This window comes from Arachis ipaensis, chromosome B6 (assembly GCF_059453495.1).
Source record: "Arachis ipaensis isolate K30076 ecotype BB chromosome B6, ASM5945349v1, whole genome shotgun sequence".
In the NCBI taxonomy this organism is placed as follows: Eukaryota; Viridiplantae; Streptophyta; class Magnoliopsida; order Fabales; family Fabaceae; genus Arachis; species Arachis ipaensis.
The window spans coordinates 125,904,743-125,922,928 of record NC_142441.1 but is presented as its reverse complement, the minus strand read 5'-3'; the positions used below and the strand labels follow the sequence as shown (position 1 = coordinate 125,922,928).

At 35.3% G+C, this 18,186-nt stretch overlaps 1 protein-coding gene across 1 annotated transcript; it reads right to left on the bottom strand.

The window, feature by feature from the left end:
- Window positions 1-7,163: 7,163 nt before the first annotated feature.
- Window positions 7,164-18,111, bottom strand: LOC107604976 (uncharacterized). The gene is made up of 20 exons (XM_016306706.3): window positions 16,541-18,111; window positions 15,437-15,640; window positions 15,079-15,183; window positions 14,207-14,272; window positions 13,955-14,119; window positions 13,731-13,805; window positions 13,489-13,640; window positions 11,087-11,222; window positions 10,914-10,983; window positions 10,581-10,708; window positions 10,436-10,492; window positions 10,142-10,327; window positions 9,921-10,013; window positions 9,293-9,378; window positions 8,966-9,032; window positions 8,810-8,876; window positions 8,581-8,717; window positions 8,065-8,156; window positions 7,903-7,969; window positions 7,164-7,803 (listed from the first exon to the last, which is right to left on the bottom strand). Exons 1-20 carry the CDS (start codon window positions 17,768-17,770, stop codon window positions 7,633-7,635), a joined length of 3,354 nt encoding a protein of 1,117 aa, XP_016162192.2. The 5' UTR covers window positions 17,771-18,111; the 3' UTR covers window positions 7,164-7,632.
- Between the last annotated feature and the right edge of the window lie 75 nt (window positions 18,112-18,186).

Here is an 18,186-nt window from a genome sequence, read left to right as displayed (position 1 = left end):
AGCGGTACTCCATAGCATTCTAACCATATTCTTCTTGTCTCACTCCTCTCACTCTCATCCCATCTCCATATCATATGTAACAGTTTTAAAAGCTTGTTCATTCTGAAAGTGTATGCTTCCTCCGCACTAGACACCGTGTCAAACGTTAGCATTACTTTGTAGGCGCCCAATTCCCGTACATGCGTTACGCATGGCCATTCATTATGAATCTTTTGTCGGAGTGTCTGAAAATTGATCATCGTCTTTGTTCCACCCACAATACTCCTTTGTAGCCATACAACATTATCTTTTGCCACTGAAATTTCTATTTTCTTGGTCCACCCATTCTTATTTGTGTCCTTAACAACCGGCTCTCTCGGAGTCTTTTCCACCTTCTCTTCTTCCTTTCTTGGCTCCCTATGCTACTGCTGTAGGCTACCTTCTTCCCTTTGTCTTGTAACGCTTTCTACTTCTTTTCCTTTAGTCTCTTTCACGTCGGATCTTCTTCTGTACTTTGCTTCTGCTACGAACATTCTTTTCCCCCGCAGCACCATATTATTCATTTATGCAATAGCCTTCAACGCTCCTCCCTTTGTGGTATACCGCACAAATGCAAAGAGATATATCTGTCCATTCTTGTTCTTCCTTGACAGGTAAATGTCTATAATCCTGCCTGTTCAATTGAACAGATTGAAATTTTTCTTTTTGATATATCCACCGGAAGATTGTCTACAAATACAGAGAAAGAATCTAGCTCCAATCGATGATACTCTTCCTTGTTCCAGATTCTAGGGTCCTTTCCGTGATTGGTCGTTTGTCTATTGCTACCCCTCTCATTGTTCCCCCACCCCATGTTTCCCCTCACTTGCTCTCTCTCTCTCATTCTCTCTTCTAGTTCATACCATAGAGCCACTATAATTCTCTCATTCTTTCATTCTCTCTCATTTTCTCATTCTAACACATTAATAAAACTATTAAGAGAAAAGACAAAGAGAGATTTACTTAAAAAAAAAGTTATTAAAATATGTCAAATTTTTTATTATATTTTTATTTTGTGTCATAAAATTCAAATTTTTTTTTTGTTAAATTGAAATAATACTTTAATATTAAAAGTCTAGTCTAGAAAATTATTCTTCACTTAAAATATGATAGTACAAATTATTCTTCTTTGTTTTGTCTTTTATTCTATTTTTAGAAGACAAAAATAAAAGATCTCTTACATAATTATTTTAATAGATATTATAACATCTAAGATTTAACCTATTTTAATGATTAAGTTCAAAAAATTTAAAAAGTGGTCTTAGATTCAGCCTTTTTTTTTAGGCCATTAACAACTTTCGTCTTTGCGTATTAATTAGCAATTTTTATTATGGACAATTAACAGTGGAGATGATGGAGAGGACGTACTATCTCACAAAGAATGGTTTGAGTTTTTTGTGGTCAAAATAGATAATAATTTAGTCGGTACTCACTTTTATATAGAGAAAAAAATTCGAACTCATATCTTTATAATATATATTTCGGTTCTTTTTACTTGTAAGAAATTTATTTAGCAAAATATACATTTTAAAAATTTTACTACTTTATTTCGAACCTTAGCCAATTTAGTTTAGCATTCTACTTAACTAAGGTTACCCAAGATTCCCTTAATGACATATATATTTGATATAACTATACTAGATGTACGTTAAAATCAATTATTAAAATTAGTCATTATGATAAAATACATATTAAAATATAAAATATATATTAAAAAAAGTTAAATTATATGTAGAGAATTTTTTGGGGCCAACAATTTTAATATTTTTGACCATCATTTGATAAATACAAATACTAAATTATTATTTTACTAATTTATGTGTACAAATTTTAAAAAAACATAAATGTAAATTATATTGATTCATAGGTACAAATTATATTAATTCATATATGTAAAACTCAAGTAAATATACGTGTAAATTATATATTTTTTGTATAGAGTATAAATTATTATTAGCTGAGTGCTAATTAAAAATAATAATATTTACTAATAATATAATATTACTCTTATTACACATATATAAATACATGTTGACTAATTCTAATAGTTTATTTTAGTGTGTAAATAATATTTTTTTATCCGATATATCATGCGTGATGCGTTTGTTGTTGGTGGTAACACTATCCTCTCGTCACCATTAACGAAACCCTTTGTTTCCTCCTTGTTTATAGATTCTTCAACCAATCTCATGTTTATTATAATCCCTCATATGGGATTGTCCTTGTCTTGTTTTTTAATTGATAGAGAAAGACAATTAGTTTCTTCAATCAATTCTTTTATTATTACATGATGAAATTTGCAATAACTTTTTATATTTATTGGATGCCTTTATGAAAATTTCATAGTGGATCTCACGTCAGACAATAATGAAGATATGGAGAAACAGACACAAGTTTATTAAATTAAACAAATTACGCATGGTAATGTTAACATGGAAATATCTCTTGAGGATTCAAGGTTAACAAAAATGATATAATGGCCATAATATATATTTTTTAAACTGTTCTCATAATTTATTAGTCCCATAAGAAACTTAAAATAAAATTGCAACTTTTCAGTTTGGATAAATTGTATCGTAAAGAAAATATATCCATAGAAATAATCTCCACGTACAAGCTTTTTTACTATACAAATTTTACAAGTCCTCAATATTTTTTATCCCTAAAACGCGCTTCTTATAGCACGTATGTTTCACGCGCTTTTTTAACAGATTTTTCAATCAATCAACGCGCGAATATATAGCTTCCTTTTTCGAAAGGATTTCGTTTCCTTTTTTGAATTTCTTCTGCATTTTCTTGCCTTCTCTCTTCGATCTCTTTCGTGCGTTTTCTCTCCCTTCTCCTTCGCCATTTACATAAGTTTCTCTCTCTGTTCTCTTTCTTCATTTTTCTCATTTTCCATTGTTTCTGAAATAAAGCTCTGAAATCGTTTTGAAGATAATGGATGATTCAACTTCAGATTGTCAGCTGAACTAGAGCGAAGTAGATTTCGAATTTGAATCCAATGAAGTTCCTAAGGTGTGGTTTAGTTCCAGTTAATAATTGAATCTGAATTTGATCCAGTTAGCAGTTTATAATTGTGTAGCTAAATAATGCATGAACCTTGTCTGTGAAATTTGCTGTTCATTATTTTTTGTTTGAATTGAATCTAATGTACTAGTTCTGATGAATTTTCTACATTTTATATCAGACGTTCGAGTATAAATCATGAATATTTGGGTGTATTTCAGGAAAGTTTTGGTGTATTTACAGTTTATGACTTTTCATCTCACTAAGGGTGAATTGTCTTATTGTTTTAGTTGGATTGTTTTAGTTTCTGTTTAATGATGATTCATGAATCTGATTTTTGTCATTTTTTTATGATGGTTTTATAGTTGTATTTGCATTCTATAGTTTATGCTTGTTTTAATATGGTGTATTTTTTGTGTATTTTACAATTCCTCTGTGGTGTTTATGAGCAGTTTGTTCTCCACATACAAGTATTTTTCTCATACAAGTCTTCTCCTCTTTTTATTATTTTGAATCCAATTTAAGTGGTTGAGGTGTGGTTTAATTTAGAAGAAAAAAATGCAGTATTAAAGGAAACATTTTTCTGTACAAAAATGCTATTTGTACACTAAAATCAGCAACCAATATATTTGTGTATAAATACATGTGTGGTTTAATTTATTTTCAATGTATATTTGTATTCCAGTATATATTTTATACTGGTGGTTGACTTTGATGGCTAATTTTAGTGTACACGTAACATAACTCATTTCTATATTTGCAGCAAATTTGGGTGTAAAATGACGATATTTGGGTGTAACACGAAGATATTTGGGTGTAAAACGAAGATATTTTGGTGTATTTTTATTCTGATAAGTTCTGCATAATTCAAAACTCTTCCTCTTTCTCCTCCTTATCTTCTTCTGCTGCCTCTTTTTTTTTCATCATCATCACCATCTTCTTTTTTTTATTCATTTTTTCCTTTTTGTTTTACCTTCTCAAGTTTTTTCTTGTTTTACTCTCTTAACATGAATAAAAACAAAAAAATCAAACAAAGAAGAAGAAGAAACACATAATGCTCCAAAATTACTTAGAAGAGGATGAACTTACATTCATTTAACTATAAGAAAGAAAGAAATAAGAAAAAGAAGAAGAAAAAAATGCAGCATTAAAGGAAATATTTTTCTATACAAAAATGTTATTGGTACACTAAAATCATCCACCAATGTATTTGTGTATAAATACATGTGTGGTTTAATTTATTTTCAATGTATATTTGTATTCCAGTATGTATTTTATACTGGTGGCTGACTTTGGCGGTTGATTTTAGTGTACACGTAGCATAATTTATTTCTGTATTTGCAGCAAATTTGGGTGTAAAACAAAGATATTTGGGTGTAACACAAAGATATTTGGGTGTATTTTAAGAAATTTTAGGTGTATTTTTATTTTGATAAGTTCTGCATAATTTAGAATTCTTTCTCTTCCTCCTCCTCATCTTCTGTTGATTCTTTTTTTTTTTCATCATCATCGCCATCTTCTTTTTCTTCTTTTTCTTATTCATCTTTTCCTTTTTATTTTACCTTCTCAAGTTTTTTCTTGTTTTACTCTCTTAAATAGAATAAAAACAAAAAAATCAAATAAAGAAAAAGAAAAAACACATAATGCTGCAAAATTACTTGAAAGAGGGTGAACTTACATTCATTTAACTAAAAGAAAGAAAGAAATAAGAAAAAGAAGAAGAAAAAGAAAAAAAATGCAGCTTTAGAGGAAATATTTTTCTGTACCAAAATGCTATTTGTACACTAAAATCAGCTACTAAAATCATCCACCAATGTATTTGTGTATAAATACATGTGTGGTTTAATTTATTTTAAATGTATATTTGTATTCCAGTATGTATTTTATACTGGTGGCTGACTTTGGTGGTTGATTTTAGTATACACGTAGCATAACTCATTTCTGTATTTGCAGCAAATTTGGGTGTAAAACGAAGATATTTGGGTGTAACACGAAAATATTTAGGTGTAAAACAAAGATATTTGGGTGTATTGTTATTCTGATAAGTTATACATAATTCATAACTCTTCCTCTTCTTCCTCCTTATCTTCTGTTGCTTCTTCTTTTCCATCTTCTTATTTCATATTCTTATAATTCTTTTTAGGAGGAAAAAATCAAATAAGAAGAAAAAAATACATAATGTTGCAAAATCAAAAGAAGAAGGAAGAGAAACACGACGATGAAGATGAAACATGCGAAGAAAAAGGAGGAGAAACACGGAAAAAGGAGAAGAAGAAAGAAGAAGAGGAAGATGAGGAGAAACGCGAAGAAAAAATGACAGTTGTAGTTTTCATTGAGGAAGAAGAAGAAAAATCGTTCATAATGATGAAAGAGCGCTTTGGAAACGTGATGCGCGTGTTAACACACTTTTGTGGGTCAGCGTAGTTTTTGTTGGGTTTAGTCCAACTTATAAAACTTATAAGTCAAAAAGACTTATATGTGTAGTAACTGTAACAAAATAAAACAGGTCCTTTCTAAATTTCTGTTACATTATTATACTTCTGATTTATGGTCACCAAAAATACTTCTGATTTATTGGTTTCTAATAAAATGATAATAGACTAGAGCTGCCTTTCTAAGTTAATAGAAAGTGATTTCTTTTTCGAGTTTCGAAAGTAATAATAAATCCCTTCAAGAATAATATAATTCTAATGCCATTTTATTTTCTATTATAAAGCTCATATTTTTAAATTAAAGACGTTTTTAGCCAACTTTAGTTTAAACCATCCAAATAGCACCCGATAATTTATATTGATAACAAAAATAATTTCAAAAAATACGAACAATAAATAAATTTTTGAAGAATTTAAAAATATTATAAAAATAACCAAAATATGATATTTTTAGAAGTGAAAAACGACTTTTATATTTAACAAATAACTTATTTATTTTATTCGAATTTTTATAAAAATATTTGGATAATTATATAAAAGGTGCATAAAAAATTAGACTAAAATTCAATTTTTAGGATTTAAAAAAATAAACTTTTAAAACATTTTGTTCATTCAACCGTTATCATATAATAGAATGAAGAAGAAGGCGTTAACAGATTATCGGCCCTCAATTTTAGACATTACATCGCCAATATTCGAACGCGGATGCAACATATTCAGAGACAAGTAGCCAACATATTTAGCCATTCAATCAAAACTTACCGTGAATAAAGGTTACAAGGCATGCCGATTATACAATTGAAGCCCACAGTAGCTATTCTAACATATTACAAATTTAGCCATTGTACATATTATCCCGTATCAAATTTTGTTTTTTTTTTTAAATTGATTTTGTAATTTTTTCTTCTATTGTTTTGGTTAATTTTCGTTCCTTCACACTGAATTTTTGCTATCACCATCCCTCCCTCCAAATATTTCTACAAACTTTTTTTTGCTTATGCAATAAGAATTAGTATTTTGCCATTGTTGCTGCTATATTATGGTTTATGACATTCTTAATTTGATACATAGAAATGTCGAGTTTTAGATTTTACTGATATTGAATTAGTAATTTTTTGTTTCTAGAAAATCATATTGATAAATTAATTAATTATGACATATTTATTTAAATCAATTCAACTACATTGAAGATTGAACCCCAATTTAACCATTAAATATTTGAACCAGTCTTTTAACCAATTAATTAATCGGATTGGTTATCATATCCTTGGTCTTATCACAGGACACAGTCACAAACCCAATACACCCTGAGGGTTTAATTTAGATGATAAAAATAATAATAATAAATCGTGTATCAACTAATAAGCAAACATTCTTATTACATAAATACAATGCAAAATCTTTTAATCAAATTCATTAGTATTAAGTAAGGAAAAATCTCCACGGCACATATATTCTTCATTCTTTTCTCTAACAAATCTATACAATTAAAATTCTCAAATCATTATTACATAGGGAGAATGCTCGAATTCGATTGTTATCTTTCCATGTAAGATTACAATCAAGAACATAAACTGAATTTCAAACAGAAACCATCTAAAATCAATATTTCATTTCAAGTGGTTATATAATTAGATGCACTTCTTAAGTCCTTACTGTGAAAATTTTACTAGCAGAAAGTGAAAACGCAAAGAGAAGAGCAAGGAAAGAAACCAGCAGATATACAAATTAATCAAAACTGTGACAATGTTTTATGACTCATCAAAACTGGTACAACTGAAAAACGAAAAAAAGAAAGAATGCTATGAAATTTTCCTGAGTCAAGCATGGCTCAGCAACAGAACCTCGTCCCATCATCCAAAGTCGACCGAGTTCCAAGCTGTTCATCCCTTAAACACAAAATCCCTTCCAAGTTCTGACACTTAAATGTACACAAATAAACCCCAAAACTTTGCTTCTCATCCAACCAACTCGGCGAGTTGCATTGTCAAATATGGATGCAGCAACTAAGACATACCAACCAGACACAGCTGCTGGTCTAAGAAAGACACTTTAATGCTTAAAAGGAACAGATTAGACCTCACCTGACATAGCAGCTACCCGCAAATGGCACAACTGCAATACCCAATGACTATAGACACGCGCATCTTTAAAGGTAACAAAACAAATATTACTAGGTTGATATCGATAGGATCGACTGCAGAGCAAGCTGCTGCTGAGGCTGCAAGGATGACCAGGTCGAAGCGAGGGTATGAGGCGGCAAAGTTTGTTGAAGTTGCCTCAACAAATTGATTATCCTACTGGAAGTTTGTTCAGTAGCCAGATCGTTACCAGCGCATAGAATCTACATTACGAAAATGCATGCATTAGAAATGAAAAGGAAGTTGAACTAGAACTAAGCAGTACTAGTAACATTCAAGTATCGTCGGCAGAATGGTTGTACCTCGGCAAAAACCGCAACTATTTTGGGAAGATATTGATTGTTTGGCCCTATGAGTTCTCTATCAGACCTGAAATTGAATGCAATAGTTTATCCACCAAGAACATAGTTGGCAGCATATTAGGTAAACAGTCTAAGTCAACGCATTCTGCATTAGAACTCTACCTTTCAACCATTGAACAAAGTTGGTCATGCACAACCTTGGCCTCGATTAAATCACCTTTAATAGGCAAGCAACTTAGCCAGGCAGGAACAACCTGCTACCAAGCAATAATCAAATGGATGTTAGAAACCAACGGCACAACTGATTGCTGCTCTAAACTTTTCTGCTAGCAATTTACGAATGAGTAAACTTAGAAACGATTTTATACTAACACTTTCAGGACCAAGTATCCAGAGCAAATGGTAAGAGATTGAAAACAGTGAATTATAAATTGCAAAATTTTTAGTGTCCAACATAACTAAACAAAGGGATTGTCTACCAAAAAAAATCAATTGTTGGTAAAATTATGCTGATCATTTACCCAATGGGATTGTGCGATCATTTACCCAACAAAGTCACAAAGTTTCAGCAAAAGCTGAAACATGACACCCCTCGTTATACTATAAATCAACATGTGTGCACAACAAATAACAAGAACTTCAAAAGAATAGGAGCCTGAAGCACCAAATTTAAATCACCTGGGCTGCATTTATGCTATCGCGGTGGAACTGACATATTTTTCCAACAGCTGAAACAGCATTGTCATATGCCATTATGTTATCAGAATGCAGTGCATCCGGATGCCTTATAACAGCATCTAACCTTGAGAGCGCCTCTGCAATGGAGCACAAAAATTGATCAAAACAATATACTAAAACGCATATTTACATTTTGGAGAGGGAGGGAGGGGGGCGGTCAGCAATTAACCTCCAACAAGGGGTTTGAAAACAGATCCGCCATACTCCGCACAAACACCAACCCCATAAACAGCTGCCTGGAAAAATAATTGATTTTGTGGAATCAGAAAGCCAATTATCTCAAATAAATAAAACCTAGATACAAATTCTAGTTAAAAAAAAGAACCTGCCGAACATCTGGATATTCATCATTGCAAGCCTCAAGTAAGAATGGAAGGTAGGAATCATAGTACCTGTATCCATAACATAAAGAGCTTTCAAAAACATAGAATAGAACACAACCATTATTCAAATACAGTTTTGTATTTTTCTGCTAGGTAGGGTTAGCTACTTAAATCACACAATATGATTAATTCATATATCATGAACCATATCTATAGACAAGCTATTAAAAGTTAAAAGAAAGAAATCAAAACAAATGGAATAGAATAAGCGTTGTGCATGAAAATTAAGACAATAAACATAAAAATAATAAAAATAAAGGGGTTCTTACTTGAGAGCTGCCTCACGACAATGCTCAGCAACATCGTCAAATATACAAATGGCAATCCTCCTTTCCTCTGAAGTTTTATCTTTACCCTGATTATTATTAGCAATAAAAAATAGAATTTAAGTTCGAAAGTCAAAGTAAATATTGTATTCACAAACATGAGGAATATTAGAGTAGTTGTATATAGCAACTTATCCTTGCAGCTGGTAACAATTTTACAGAAAATTCACTGGTAATTCATAACAAAAACCCAAAATAAAAAAATGACTCCCCAGCCCAACCAAAAAGGGGATAAATTTTCCACCTAAGCATACAAGAAATTCAAAATCTTACAGATTTCTTTACACTCTTATAATTTTAAATATTTGAACCAACGACTTGTTAAGATGCTTCTAAGCACCACATTATTTAGGTGAGACAGCTAATAAGAGTACTAATAGTATAAGCAGAAAAAGATTTTTCCAATATGATAAATTTTGCTTCAGAATGTAGTCTGCCATAAGGAAAGACTTCAATGAAACTATGGAAGACCAATGATGACAACATAGAACTTTCAGGCAACAACTAAACTCGAGGACTCATTCCAGCAGCAACATAAAATACAAAGTGAGGCAAGTGGAGAGTAACTTACAAACATGGGCGTCAGGTACGATGAAAGCTCATCGAAGAAAGGCAAGAAAGACCCTCTAAATGTCTTTATCAAAGTGCCCAAGCAATCGCCAACCTAGAACAAAATGATACTCAATTTAAGAGGAAGGTAAGCAAACATGAAAAATATATTTATTCTGATGAGCCAATAATAATAATAATAATAATAATAATAATAATAATAATAATAATTTGAATATATACTTGATCAAAAAGTTCTTCTTCTTGCTCATTTTCTTCTTTGAGTAGTTCTCTTTCCTCAGCATCAAAGTCCTCTTCCTTGGCCCTCTCTGCTCTTTCGTGTTTTCTTGATGAACTGGCTGTAATGACTTGTTTTATCTCATCAACAATGCTTCGTACTTGCTTTTCATCTAGATGTGGTCCAGAGACCTGTCAGACAAAAGTCCAAGCTATCTTGAGGATCAAACAGCTTACAGAAAATTGAAAACCTGCATAAATAATATAAGTTATTTGACACCATAGATGAATGTCACAGACCTGTATGCATTCATTCAATGCATCCAACATGCTTGCACAAATTTCTACCTCTGGCTCCTGAAAGATAGATGAAAAAATGCATCAATACAAGCACAAGAAACCACTGATTCCACATCAATAACCTGAACAACGGGAGGACATTAACCTTGTGTAGAGCCTCCACCAAATTTGGTATTATATAATCAGACAGCTGTTTTATGTAGGTCTCATCACGACCTTGTGCTTGCCCTTTTTCTACAGCTGATTTTGCTGATGATAACAGTTCCGGCATAGCTATCGGGGAAAAATGATAACGGATAAGTGGGATTAAAAACATGAATTCAATAAGGGCTACCAAAAAAGACAAAAACCACTCTGTTACAGATTCTCCCTCAGGTTAGACAGGAAGCTGAAACTGGCATGATAAAATAAAAAAGGAAGAAAAAAAAGGACAACAAGCTAGCAGTAACACTCGGATCTTAGATACTAAAAAAATTACCTGAAACTGCCGCCTTCCTAACTTCTTCATGGAAGTAAAATTTAAGAAGAGGAACCAATGTAAAAGCAACCTAGTAGATAATTAAGCAAAGTTAGCCCCTGACCAAAACAATAATTATGATAATAGCAATTATGGGTATGGAAAGTTCCAATAAAATGTAAGAGAAAGTAAACCTGTTCAATCCAAGGAAAGAATCCTTCCTTCAACTCATCTGCATAGCAACAAAGCATGTTACAGGCTGTAGCCTTCTCCTCCAGGACACTTGTCTTAATTCCTATCCTTTTATCCCCAAGAGTGATTGTTTCGATGCTACAAATATTCAAGAAGGTGAACAAATCAATCAGTATAATCAATTTATCTTTCTTCTTAGAACTGGCTCAAATTATCTAAGAACAAGTGCTTATTCCCCAATATTTCATGATATTGACCACAATGATAAATGGACCTGAAAATACATGGTTAAATTTTTTCGTGGTGGGGGGGTTGCATGCCAGCGATTCTCTTGAGTCTACTAGGTCCTATTTAAAATGAACAAATCTCCCCATGAATCACACATACTTGACACTTGACAGTGTCCTATCAAAATTTACTTTTCACTCAATCTGAATTTAAGCTGCTCTGTTTCCCTCCATGTGTTCCACAAACTAAGGTTGAAAACAATTCAACCATCGAAAGTATCAAAGTAAACAGTCCAAAACGAAAAATATGAAAATATAAGCAGAATCTAAAATGTGAAACTCTTGTCAATGATAATGCCATGCAGATACAAACTAATAGTAGAAGCAATGGGCCACACTCAAATTATCTCAAAAGATCTAAAGTCTAAACCATTTTAAAAGAACCACGCAATATGGAAACTCAAATAAAATACAGTGAGCTGAGTAGAAGAGTTAGAAACAGTTAAGTTGATTTGTTAGGCAGTGAGCAAGTGTTAGCTAGGCATAATTCCCCTAATTAACTTAGGCATGTAAAGACTCTTCTACCCTTTGCACAAGCTTGCTGAACAAGATTGCCCTCTATGTATATAAGCACAGACTTGGTGCTTTAGCAGTTAGTGATTCGAAATAACACTTCACACTACTCTCTCTGATTCAGTCTCTTTCCATCTCACTTTCTCTCTTCTCTCTCTTTCTGAAACACTATTATTATGGTATCAAGAGCTTCACATTTCAAAGCATGGATGCTCCTCCATTGGTAAATATATCGTCACCAATAATTCCTCCTCCACCTCCTCTACCACGTCCTCTTCTAAATATCTCCGACTCAACGAATGGAACTATCTTCCCTACCGTCGACAAGTTCTATCGGCAATCAAAAGCAATTAGGACTTCAGCCTCATCGATTAGTGCGCTCTTCATCCTCTAAAATTTGTGTCACCAAAGGGTGCTCTGAACAACCGCATCTCAAGGAGTATGTACTTTGGGAAGAGGCACACCTCCATAGACACTAGATCTGAATCTGAACTTTGTTGCCTAAGGATGCTCTCAACAACAGCTCTCAACTTCATCACCTCCATAGACACTAGATCTGAACCTTACTATGTGACTTAGGTAGAGGCACACTTCATGACTCACGAAGCTGAAGCTGAAGCCATGGGCAGAGGTCCTTTGTACCAGCGCTTCAGGCACATAGTGCGTCTCAAGCTGTCACGAATTCCAGAGGAGAATATGGTGGCTGTCATGGTGGTTGTTTTGGTGGTGGCAGGGACGCAATGGATGCTTCAACCTGTCTGCTCCACAATAAGCCAGGTCATTCCAACTTTAATTGCTAGCACAGGTTCGATCAGGATTTCCAACCCTCCTACCCTCCACCTCCAACATATGCCATTTTATGTCTATTGTTTCTCACTCTCCTAATTACACTACTAATTTTCTACCAAATCATAGCTCTGCATATATCTCAATCATGCAACTACATCATCTTCATTTCCCCCGAATCAATCTCCCTCCTACACCACACATGCTCCTTCTAGGACTCCTATACCTTCAATTGTTGCTCCTCACTATTCTACTACCATAGCCACCTCTGAATCAGTTGTTACAGATTCTGCCTGGTATCTGAATTCTGAAGCTACGTCTCGTGTCACTCCGGAATATTCAAAACTAATGCATGCATCATCGTATCACGGACCTCATCTCCTCCATGTCAGCAATGGAACAAGGTCTGTCTATATCTCATTGGAAATTCCAACATTCACACACCTAATATCCACTAAAATTGAACAATCTTTTGTAAGTGCCACAAACAACTAAAACTTGATCAGTGTGAGTAAATTTGCTTTTGGATAATCATTATTTTTTCGAATTCTGGCATTGTGACGGTATATAAGCACAGATTCAGTGCTTCAGCAATTAGCGATTCAAAATGAACCCTTCAAACTACTCTCTTTGTTTCACTCTCCCGCTTTCACTTTCCCTCTCAAACAATATTATCAAACGTGGGTTGTGGAAAGGACTTTGCAAAAAAGCAAAATGAAGGATGAATTAATTCCAGAAACATATAATATCATGTAAAACCATGGAGCCAATATCAATCATTTATAACATTTAAGTTAAAACTAAATCTGAAGGAAAACCTGTCATCATCATTATCGAATTCAGTATCAGAATCTGCTGATGTAATGGTCACATCTGGCTTAAGTTGTGCAGACTGTAGCAAAGGAGGCATGACAAAACCCATATATGGTAGAAAATCCTGCCCAAGGCATTTGCAAAGCCGTGCCCATGCCTGAAAGCACAAAAGGCAAATGAAAATTTTAGGTTCTAATTGATATAAGCATATTGTAGAGTAGATGCCAAAACTGTATAAGGCCCATACTTGTAACATGTAACTTGAAGTCGGATCATCAGCCTCCAACTGGGATTGTTGCAGCGACATCAATACATCCATGACCTAGTAAAAGAAAAAGCATAAAAACCATATATCATCAGAGAAAAGGTGATCTATAATCGTATAAAATAGAATCTTGACTTTACAACCAGTAGCAGTACAGAGAAAAGAACAAGGAACACAAGAATGCAATGAACAAAATTAAAAATCACCTGTTTGGCATCATCCCTGAACTTCTCCTTTCCAACAGCCATTCCTACTAAACTAATGCACTCCATTGCTTTGGCACGAAGCATTCGATTAGATTTATCATTTGCATTCATCAAAATAGCCTTTAAGTAAGGAATCACAGCATCATAATACTTCTGAAATTGCTCCTGTTGACACAAGTATTTTTAATTTATTTAAGCACAGAAGTTGAAAATGTTGTAATTATGTTGGGCAGGATTGACAGCATAAATCACCTGTGACGAATCAGCAACTGAAGCTAAAGCTGTCAAAGCCGCTTCTTGAACCATTTGCTTCCCATTCTAGAACAAAAGTCACAGATGAAAAAAATATACCATAAAGCTCCATAGATACCATCTTAAATGTAAAACATATAAACAGGTACCATAAAACATTTCAGAATTATGAAACCTTAACAACAATGGATCAAATATACTGATAATATATACAAGGGGCACATATAATTTACAAAAGGATTTTTATTAAAAACACGTAATTATGAAAGGAAAAATTAATAAACTGACAAACCTAAGGCTTACACTAACCAGTGTCATCATAAAGTAACAAGTCTTCCTCACTAGGTAGGACTCTAGTACCGGAATCAAAGAACATCATAATGTCCTATCATAAAACATGTCTAAATCTAATTGTTTACCGAATCTGATCAACTTCCCTTCCCATGCCTTATGCATGTATTTTCAATAAATGATGTAATCACCTTAAGAAAAAGACTACCATCTTTCATAGTAGGTACTACCCCAACTTGTCTCTAAGTACACGTTCCTAATTCTCTTTCGTCTGGTGTGTTCACTTTCTAATTCACGTACTTATCTCTACAGTATTAAGGTTATTCTCTAGATAGCTACCCAACATTCAATCTGATACAATATATTCGAAATTCAGTTGAGACAAAATAAAACTAGATAAAGCAAAGTGCAGATCCTGTTGTAGCTTAAAAAGAGAACCAGAAACAATCAATAAAGTGAAATTTATTTCAGACCACATTGAGATGCCTAGCAAGGTAAAACACCATATAATCTCCAAGTTAAGACTTTAAATTAAAATATTCCAAGCTATTTCTGCCAGCTAAACATGTACAGTAAAATACCTGCAGGAGTACAAGAAGCTTGCTCACAATCCCATCTAAGTAAGGTGTTAGGATCTCCGGGGTACAATTCTCAGTGAAATTTAGAACTGCAGAGGCAGCATGAGCCTGCAATATGCAAGTACCAAATGGAGACAGCATTGATGTCTTTTTTCATGCAAATGAATTATCAAAAGACAACTGTGCAATTGGAATACAAATACACAAAAGATAGATAGATCCCATATTAGCCTAACATGGAACACATAAAGTCATATACAACAAATTCACACATTTCTTTTGGTGAAAAATGGAGAAGCCTAAGTGCCTAACTTGCATTACTCCACAAGAGAATGTATCTGGTCTATGAAAAGGGGCAAACCTGCACACGGGGATTTTGAAAATCATCCATGGCACCAGCTAACGCTGGCAGCACTAAGTGATGATATTTAGTCTGCAAGTCTGGCCCCAAATCTGTGGACAATTGACCAATTGCATTTATAGCTGCCCATCGTGCACGCGGGTGAGCATCACTAAATGAACTTAAAACCATTGATAACACATGCTCCAAATTCTTTATCATCACCTGAACACATAGAGAAGTATAGTCAATTAGTCATTACTTTCTTCTTTTCATCTTAACGGCTGCCATTTACACAATGCACAGGAAAAACACACTGATACCATACTGACACTAATGCATTAAAATTCAATCAAAATTACAATAATCCAAGCTCATTCCATTAAGTGAAGCCATCTACAAATATTAGACAACACATTGTGTCTTATCATAAACCATGTCTATAGCCAAACAATTAAAATCTAACCAATAGTTAATACATAATTTTGCTTCTCCAGCATTGGTCTAATTCTAATCCTCATTTTATGTGGGCATTCTCCACATATTACAAAGGCCATGTTCTTGTAATTTTCAAACTAGATACTGAACGTCTGAACCAACATTTTTTCAAATTTTTCATTATTAATCCTGTTTTGCCTACCGTGTTCACTCCTCTAACACAACATCATCATAGCACTGACCCCATTTTCTGGTTGGTCTCTCACTGCTGAACATTCAACCCAATATAACATCAGCACATTTATAATTGTACAATGAGGACTTCCTTTTAATCTTGAGTACTACCTTTTTTATCACAAAGAACATTTGAGTGCTACTCATTTTCCCCATCCCTATCCATCAGTGTAACATTTAATATCATGTGCCCAAGATTCTTTAACCTTATGCTTTGCAATATGATAGCATCACCGATTCCCACCCTTAAACTACAATTACTGAGCCTCCAGCTGAACATATATTCATTACATACACTATAATTCTTCTCAATATTACCCAAATTTCCAAGTCAAGTCAATCAACAATTTCAATTATAAATATAAAAGCCATCTCAAGAGTTTCCAAGAAACAACATCCTAATGGTAATCGATGCAACAAATTAAGCAAACCACCTATGAACCAGCATCATACCTTTGAACAACCCTCCGCAATTTGCGCAAGTGCAATGAGGGCAGCATGGTGCTTCTGCCACTCAGGAGCAGCCAAGTAACCTGGCAGAAGCTCGGAGGCAACCGGCACAATCGTGTTCCCACCCAAAGAAATAGCCAGCCTATCCAAACACTCCTGTCCAAAACCATAATTGCTGGTCTCCCCAGCATCCTCATTCTCCAGCTCGGCACTGTGCCAAGTAGGATCATCCTCCACATCAAGCAACAAATTCATCAGAACCCCAAACAGCCTCCTAATAAACTGTGGCAACTTCCTCATCATCCCCGGTGCCCTTTCCCTCGCCTCAGCCAAAGTCACCACAAATTCAATAGCCAAATGCCTTGTCCCCTCCTCCAAGGACTCAGCCTCAGCAACCTGCAGCATGGACCCTACCACTTCCACAATTTGCCGCCGGAGGAACCTTGGCTCGGTACCAGCAAGCTCAATCAAAAGCTCCAGCGCCTCCTGTGCAGTAGCCTCCTGACCGGAATTCAGCGCCTCCGTCAGCGTCTGCATCATCAGCGGAAGCAAATCCTGGAACCTGTCCCTATCGGAGGAACTCGTCAACCTCTGCACGAAATTAATGCTGGCTGCCAGGGCGGCAATTCTGACATCGGAGGTGGACGAGGGGCCGAGGCAGCGGAGGAAAACGGCGTGGAGGGTCGTCAATTGAGGAATTAGGGCCTCGCCAACGTAGTCTGCAAGCTCGGCGAATATGAGGAGGGAAATCTCCTGGAGCTTGGGTTGGTCGGATGTCACCCACTGGAAGAGGAGGGGGAGTAGGTCAGGCCAGGCGTTGTCGGGGAGGAGGGCGGAGGCGAGCTCGGCGACTGTATGTGAGAGTTTCTTGGCGATGGAGGTGACGGGCTCGCGGTGGAGGGAGGTGAGGAGGAGGGACTTGAGGGTGGAGTGGGTGGAGGGGGAGAGGCGGGGCCAGAGGAAGGACGAGGAATCGTCACCGCCTCGGGGGGTGAGGTGGCGACGGAGGAGGACAGCGGAGACGGTGCGGGTCTCGGGATTAGGGGAGGAGTGCAGGAGGCTGGCAAGGCCCAGGCAGAGGGAGTCGGGCTGGGCTTGCCTGCAGGCGTTGAAGAGGGACTCGGCCTGGGCCCGCTGGTCGTTGGTGGTGGCTGACGTCAGCGTCTGGATTAGGGATTCGAGGTGAGTCGGGTCGGAGCCAAGGATCAAGGCCACTTGCTGCTCCGTCGCCATCGCTTGAATTTTGGATCGAAATTCAATTCAATAAAATCAGAGACAAAGAGAACCGCTCACAGAAACAGGATTATGTTGTGTTCGGTTTTTGTATTTATTATATTATTATTGGATGCGGTTGCAGAAAGTGGGGGAGGTAGTTCTTCTGTTTGTGTTTTGGAGTGTTGGGTTGGCAGCAGGAGAGGAGGGAAGACTTGAAAGAAGAGAATATGTGAATGTGAATGTAAATGTGTGTGCGTGTGTGTGTGAGAGAGAGAGAAGAAGGGTTTGTGTTTGGATTTTGTAATTAGGGATTTTATGCTAAATGGCGGGGAGGTTGGGCGCCCGGCACTCTCTTTCTCAAGTTGCTTATCCTTCGCCTTTTATACCGTTGCCCCAATAGGGTTTAGCCGCGTCTGATTTTACATATTTATCCC